Below are 7,851 nucleotides of genomic sequence, written 5' to 3'. Positions count from 1 at the left end.
TTCATATTCTGCTTATCTGAACCACTGTCAGGGCTGAAACCAAATAAAACTTGAAACTTTTTTGTTTTGAAAGTTCTAATTATTTAAACTCTAGGTCTAGCTGGGGTCACAAGCAAAGCAAAGCTCTGCTGCGTTCATCAGTCGAGCGCACAGATGGCGACTTCCTTGCTTGTGCTCTGCAGAAAGTCTGGCAGGAAAGGTTAGAGAAGTTTCAAAATATTTCTCTAGCACAACATTCTTCCAGTGGAAAAACAACTTCCTCTCATTAAAAATCAATTAGTTTGGAGGCTGTGTGGATCTCTCTGTATGGCTCTGGGAATGCCGAGCAGGTTTGAAAAGGGGCCAAGCCGAGAGCCTAGGTTATACAAGTTAAGTTTTGTGCTGAGCTGTTGTTCAAAACAGAAGTTTACAAATGCAAAAAAGTGTCAGGACAGACTCTCGCGCTGCGTTTGGGAAGTGGCGGCTGGCTTCACGCTGTGAATGAGAGGACGATGTTGTGAGACAGAAAAGAGCCATTCGCACAGAGCGAAAGAGGAAAGAAAATAGCCCATGGTGCAAGATAAACACTTTCTCTCTGTGTCCAGGCTGTAGTGAGCAGTGTTCCTGTGGTTTTAGCAAAGGAAGGAAGTCAGAAGACATGTGAATGTATCTTGCTATTTTAGACAGATTAACTGTTTCTTTTGCTGTGTTTTATAATGTATCTTAAAAGGTAGTGGCCCTTCTGCTGAAAGTTTTACCTATCAACCATGGTTGTGGGTTGCTTCTATACTTTGTAGGCTTTCAAGTGAGGTTGCTCTTGGAAGATGCTCTTGCACAACTCATCGTTGGGTTCAGTGGATGACAGCAATCTCCCCAGAGCTTGCTCCTTCCCCTCAGGCTGAGGAACTGGGCTGGAATACTGCCCCTGCTGACCAAAGATTGGCAAAGCTTTGATATGTTTAACCAAACAGTGTGCAGCTTCATCCATCTGACCCATGTGTTGCATGTTCCAGGATCATGCGGATGGCACCTCCCAGGGGGTTTGCTTTTCTGATTGGCCATTTACCATAGTGGTGGTCCTTTGGAAAAGCAGTTCAGCCCACTCTGAACTGAAGTCATTCTGGTTTAGCACATGTGGGGTGAAATGAAGTCCAAATCATGACTCAGTAGTAAGGTTGGATGATGGGTTTCAAACCCAGAAGTGGTGGTGAAAAATCCCCAAACCTGCAGCTGGAGAATCCTTATAAATTGAAAATGCTGTATAACATCTGTGGCAGGTAAATGTCACTGTGGCCTGGATTAGGTGAAAACCCCCTTTGCAGAGGTGTTTTTGAATGTACAATCCCATAGAAGTTTGGTTCCTGCAATAGCATGTGGTCCAGCCCTCTGTTTTGTTACTCTGTAGGACTCCACAGTGGTGGGCTGATAAATGAAATTTGCCCAGACCTTGCCAAAGTCCCAGATGTTCAATGTCTTTCATATTTCTTCAGGAAATCCTATATTTCCTGCTTTTCTCCTGATCTGTCAGGAAGAGACTGCTGCGTGAGGCTGCAGCACCTATAAAAGCGCTATACAGCACCTGACTGGCAGACAGAACCAGAATGGGCCTTGTTAAAATTGTTCTGTGGACCTTGGTGAAATTACTGAGGAAACCCTGGTAAAAACTGAGTGTGCTTGCTTTTAACTATTTTTGGTTCATCTGTTTAAAATTTTGCATGACTGTCCCACAAGGTAAGTGGTGTTTTGACCGTGTAGAAATATGTTGTTTTGGAGTAGTCTGGTATTTGCCCTGAGATAAATGAAGTTGCTTTTCCCAAGAGCGGGAAAGCCGGTGCGTGTATATATTGCTGTTTAAGGTGGTTGCTTTTTCTGGTTGGCTTCCCCAGAAATGGAAGGAGCCTATTTTGTCCAGCTGAATACTATTGGTCCAGGTCTCTCCCTGGGGGGGAGAGAGGACTGTCAGCCTCCCCATCAGTCCCCGGGCTGGGGCCCAGCAATGGCACAAGGAAATGGAGGCCACTCACTCCATGTCTCCACTTCTCTCATCACCAGGAGATCCTTAACCGTAGCTGCCTGCAGCCCCTCTGGGCAGCCCCTCTCCCCAGGACAGCACAAGAGTCCTGGCCTTGAGGCTCCTCAGGCAGCTCCATTGACACAGCAGCCTGCCCTGAGCTGACACACACAGAAACAGGTTTTCATTTATTCCCCCCCACAGAAGCAAACAATTGCACCTTTGCTTTTCTGCAGGGATGTCCCTGCTCCCCAGAGAGCCTTTCCCCAGGTCACTGTGTCTGTGCTGGCCTTACTGGCCATTCCTGCAGCCCTCCCCTGTGCTCCCCACAGGACCCCAGGCTGGCAGTGCTGCTCTGCAGGGTGAGCGGGCTGTGGGGCCCTGGGGTGACTCCACCCTGGCTGTGCTGGTCCGGGCAGACCCAGCTGGCCCAGCATCATTGCACCTGACACCCCCCTCCCCAGGGTCTCTGTATGTGGAGGATGCCTGGAGCGATCGCAGGGCATTTCACATTGCTCAGGATGGGGGGTCAGAGGTATCATTAGACCCAGCCCACTGCCTCTCCTGAGATTGCAAAGCCCTGATTTGGTGCATTCCTCAGTTTGACCCTTTACATTTGGGTGACTCCACTTGGTTTTGGGAGTCTCCACTCACTGCCTGTCCCAGGCACACGCTGCCCCTGGAGATCCCCTGTGCTCTTCTGGTAGCTCTGTACTCCCTTCCAGAAGGATAGGAATGTGTCACCAGCCCTCTAATATGTGGGTCAGTCCCTGGCAGCTACCGCTCACCCCCTCCAGGGCCACTGGGCACCCACCAGTGACAGCTGAATCCAGCCCTCATTCCCTCACACATCACGCTATGAGCACATCCTGCTTAGCCCATGGAAAACCCAGGCACAGCAACAGGGCAATTCCCTGAGTGCATTCTTGGCTCCTGCTTGGGAAGAAGAGCCCAGTCTTCAGGCAGTGTACTGATGAAATCCCCTTTTATTACAGTGGTGCTACTTGGGAGGCCAGCTCTGACACAGTGATCAGCAGATTTACAGAAGGACTCTGGGTCAGACAGACAGGGTTCGTGCCTCTGGAGAGGTGGGATGAATTCAAACATTCGTGCACAAACATGGCTATCACAGACAGAACTCTGAAAGCACAAGAGTTGCCTGAGATAAACTGGAAATCACTTGTGAGGAGAGATGGGAAGCTCATTGCTGCTGAAATAGTAAGAGCTGAAACAGTTTCTTCAATGAGTCCTTGACCTCCTTGTTCCTCATGCTGTAGATGAGAGGGTTCACTGCTGGAGGTACCACTGTGTACAGAACAGCCAGCACCAGATCCAGAGCTGGGGAGGAGAGGGAGGGGGGCTTCAGGTAGGCAGAAAATGTGGTGCTGATGAACAGGGAGATCACGGCCAGGTGAGGGAGGCACGTGGAAAAGGCTTTGCACCAGCCCTGCTCAGAGGGGATCCTGAGAACAACAGTAAAGATCTGCACGCAGGACAGCACAAGGAAAATGAAACACCCAAAGTTAAAGAGGCACTAACCACAAGAAGCCCAGCTTCTCTGAGGTAAGAGTCTGAGCAGGAGAGCTTGAGGATCTGTGGGATTTCACAGAAGAACTGGTCCACTGTGTTGCCTTGGCAGAGTGGTATTGAAAATGTTTGAGCAGTGTGCAGGAGAGCATTGAGAAAAACACTGCCCCAAGCAGCTGCTGCCATTTTGACACAGGCTCTGCTGCCCATGAGTTTCCCGTACTGCAGGGGTTTGCAGATGGCAATGTAGCGGTCATAGGCCATGACAGTGAGAAGACAATACTCTGCCAACATAAAGAAGACCAAGAAAAAGACCTGGGCAGCAGATCCTGAGTAGGAAATGGCCCTGGTGTCCCACAGGGAATTGGCCATGGATTTGGGGACAGTGGTGGAGATGGTGCCAAGGTCAAGGAGGGAAAGGTTGAGGAGGAAGAAGCACATGGGGGTACCAAACCAAAAAATGCTCCTGCCAAAGAACTTCTGGGATGATACAGCAGGACAAAGCAGTAGAGGGTTGACGGGGTGGTATAATTCCCATGGACAAAAGGCTTTCCTTTTTCCCCTTCTCCCGAGAATAAAATCCTCAGCTCTCAGGAGAGAAGAAGATGGGAAACAAACTTTGCCACTAACATGGAGGCAGAGAATCTCCTGAGTTCCTTACAGACAGAGGCTGCTCCAAAGGCCACCACCCCAATGGCACCACACCCCCAGGCATGCCTGCCTTGTTGCTGGGCACCCTGCAGCCCCAGGCAGGAGGTGTGCGGGGAACAGAGTGGGGTCTGCAACCTGTAACCCTGGCCACCCAGCAGGTCTGGTGGGACACTGCTTCTCTAGATGAGATGAGACTGGGCTCTCCTGCATTTCCCCAGTGGGAAGCCTGTGTCCCCTCCACCTGGGAATACAGCCCGGCAGGGAGGGCCAACACGGGAAACACAGTCTCTGTTCCGGGGTGTGAAGAGAGAGGGGAGGGCAGAGGGGGATCTGCTCACGCCCTGGGCAGTGATTCCCTCCGTGCAGCCAGTACAGCCCTGCTGATGCCCTGTAACCTGTGGGCCCAGGATGGGTGACTCTGATCTGCTCTGGCTCTAAAGATTTCTCAGCCCTTAAGACCCAGCATGCAAAGCACCGGTCTGGGGACACCTCAGCAGTCAAAGGGGCTGAATGCCTGGCATGTTCCTGAGAACTTCTCTGTAGTCTCAGAGCACTGGTTTGACTCCTGTTGCCCATGGAGCAGAGACTCCTTCTGAGGATGAACTCGCTCACTGTGTCACTCTGAGGACAGGCTTGACCAGGCAGTACAAGTGCCAGCAAGGCCTCAACCCCACAACAGTGTCCTCTGCCCCTCACTCTGCCTTCCAGCCCCTTCCTCCTAGAGGATTTGGGTTGGAAGAGACCACCAGAGATCTCCAGGAGCATGATCTGCTCTGAGCTGGGCTAACTTGACAGTTAGATCAGGTTGGTAGGTGCTTTCTCCAGGAGAGTTTTTTTTAAGATTTCCTGCCTCCTGCCCCAGTGCTACTCAGCTACCATGGTTATTTCTTTATTTTTTCCTTCAACTCATTTGAAATTTCCCTTACTGCATCTTCTCCTTGTTGTCTCTTGTCCTTTCCTCCCCTTGGCCCCCACCCAGACCATGCCATCTACTTTGACTGAGGAGAATCACAGTCTCCCCTCCAAGCACAGCCTTGCTGGGATCTCCTGGGACCATGCAGGCGGGCTGTGGTGGCCATCTCCAAGCAGAGCTATGTGCTACAGTTCCCTCCATGGTCTCAGATGAGAACAGATGGAGACATAACATGACCCATGGCAGAGCTTGTGGGCCGATGACAGGCCAGAGCTGGGGCAACTGACATGAGAAAAGAAGACCTCCAACAGCTCCTCTCCACACCTGGGCAGGCAGTGATGCACCCAGCTGTGCTCCTGAGAGAAGACAGTGACACAGGAAGGGGGACAGTGCAAGCTACAGTGCTGGGCACTGACCGTCTGTGCTGGGTCTGGGAGTCCTGGCAGGTGGTGCTGGTGCCTGTAGCCCTTGAGAAATGCCCGATCCTGCTAGCAGCAGTGATTCCCCTCCATGAAAGTTGGGAGCTTCTGAAGTGTCGTGGCTCCCATCAGCTCCTCATCCCTCCACTGGCCCAGCCCTGCTGCCCTGCATCTGGCCGCACGGCACCACTGTGTAGGCATCACACAGGACAGGGCATGTTCTGGGGTGAGGAAACATCCCCCCACCATGGTCCCCATGACAGCCCTTGGTGCCCCATCCCCCTCGGCCCTCCTGCCTGCCAGAATCCCCCACCCCCTGCCCAGCCGTGTCCCTGTACCCCCTGAGGTTATCAGAAGGCCATGCTCCAGGGTCTGATGAGGTCTGAGCCCAAAGGGAGAGGCCAGGCAGGGCTAGACATTCCCTCTATACACCTGCTGAGGCCAGTAGGTAGATGGAGCTGGTCACATTCAAAGATCACCCCTCACGAGGACCACGGGGAATGGCCAGTGCTGGAAATAACTGGTACGAGAGCCTGGGTGTGTGAGGAGTTTCCTGGGGCAATTTCTCCTCTCCATTCATGCAGCAACAAGCTGTGCTGGATCCTTGCATTGAGGCACCCTGCCTGAGGCCCCCATGGGAGGAGGATGGTCTACTGGCACGGGAGATGGCCCCAGGACCTCCTCTGCATGCTCCCTGACAGCCCTGCAGAAGACCCAGCAGAGGGCATGTCCTCCCAGGGATCACAGCTGGATATCCGGTCCTCCAGCTGGGCATGGAGCCTTGTCTGGGGGTGACTTTTGGTGTAAGGACCAGCACGCAGGGAGGACAGGATTGTATTAAATAAATGTGGTGGGGACAGGGCATGAGGGACAGCAGCTTTGGAGGAAGAGCCCAGGTTTCAGGCACCGCACTGGGTAGAACCTACTTTATTACAGAGATACTGTGAGGGAGTCAGCTCTGACCCACTGTTGGACACAACTTTATATGGGCACCAGGTGAGACAGAGCAGTCTCAGGAAAGGAGGAATGAATCCAAGCATTTCTGTAGCAACATGGTGACAAATAATAACAACAGTATATAATAGTCATAATAAAAATAAAGTGAACAAACAAAGCTCAGTCCTGGTATGGGATATAGGGGAGTCATTTGTGGAGAGCAATGGCAATGTTACCAGTGCTGAAAAATGTCCATGAAATCACTTTCCTCAGGGCATCTTTCAGCTCCTTGTTCCTCATGCTGTAGATGAGGGGGTTCAGAGTTGGAGGCACCACTGCATACAGAACAGTCACCACCAGATCCAGAGCTGGGGAGGAGAAGGAGGGGGGCTTCATATAGGCAAAGATGATAGTGCTGACAAACAGGGAGACCACGGCCAGGTGAGGGAGGCATGTGGAAAAGGCTTTGTGCCGGCCCTGCTCAGAGGGGATCCTCAGCACAACTGTGAAGATCTGCACATAGGACAGCACAATGAAAATGAAACACCCAAAGCCTAAACAGGCACTAAACACAATGAGCCCAACTTCACTGAGGTAGGAGTCTGAGCAGGAGAGTTTGAGGATCTGGGGAACTTCACAGAAGAACTGGTCCACTGTGTTGCCTTGGCAAAGTGGTATCCAAAATGTGTTCACAGTGTGTAGCACCGCATTGAGAAAACTACTGGCCCAGGCAGCTGCTGCCATTTTGACACAGGCTCTGGTGCCCATGAGGGTCCCATAGTGCAGGGGTCTGCAGATGGCAACATAGCGGTCATAGGCCATGACTGTGAGAAGACAATACTCTCCTCCCAACAAGAAGAAAAGCAGGAAGATTTGAGCAGCACATCCCGAGTACGAAATGGCCCTGGTGTCCCTCAGAAAATTGGCCATGGATTTGGGGACAATGGTGGAGATGGAGCCAAGGTCCAGAACAGAGAGGTTGAGGAGGAAGAAGTACATGGGGGTGTGGAGGCGGTGGTCACAGGCTACGGCTGTGATGAGGAGGCCGTTGCCCAGGAGGGCAGCCAGGTAGATGTCCAGGAAGAGCGAGAAGTGCAAGAGCTGCAGCTCCCGTGTGTCCGCAAATGCCAGGAGGAGGAACTCATTGAAGGAGCTGCTGTTGGACATTTTGCTATGTCCAGGCATCAGGGACTGTGCAAAGAAGAGACATTGAGAAGTTAGGAGAGACTTTTCAAGAAAATAAACCCCCAAATGTTGCAGTTCTCTCTTGGAGCTGGAGGATGATCACACTCATATCTTGCCCTAGATAGAAACCAGCCCCTGCTGAGAGCACACAACTCCAGTTTCAAAGTGCACATCTCCTAACTTCTCACCCTTTCTCCAGGCACCTGAGGGAGCTCTCCACACTCCCCTTC

General features: G+C 51.9%; 1 protein-coding gene across 1 annotated transcript; it reads right to left on the bottom strand.

Annotated features, from left to right (window-relative positions):
• Positions 1-6,643: 6,643 nt before the first annotated feature.
• Positions 6,644-7,603, bottom strand: LOC136993125 (olfactory receptor 14C36-like). Its single transcript, XM_067303137.1, has one exon. The coding sequence runs from the start codon at positions 7,601-7,603 to the stop codon at positions 6,644-6,646; it is 960 nt and encodes a 319-aa protein (XP_067159238.1).
• Positions 7,604-7,851: the final 248 nt, after the last annotated feature.

Source organism: Apteryx mantelli, chromosome 11 (assembly GCF_036417845.1).
Source record: "Apteryx mantelli isolate bAptMan1 chromosome 11, bAptMan1.hap1, whole genome shotgun sequence".
NCBI lineage: Eukaryota > Metazoa > Chordata > Aves > Apterygiformes > Apterygidae > Apteryx > Apteryx mantelli.
This window is presented reverse-complemented; position numbering and strand designations above follow the sequence as displayed.

Coding starts and splice junctions, on each gene's coding strand:
- LOC136993125 (XM_067303137.1), bottom strand. CDS start 7,603: ATGTCCAACAGCAGCTCCTTCAATGAGTTCCTCCTCCTGGCATTTGCG.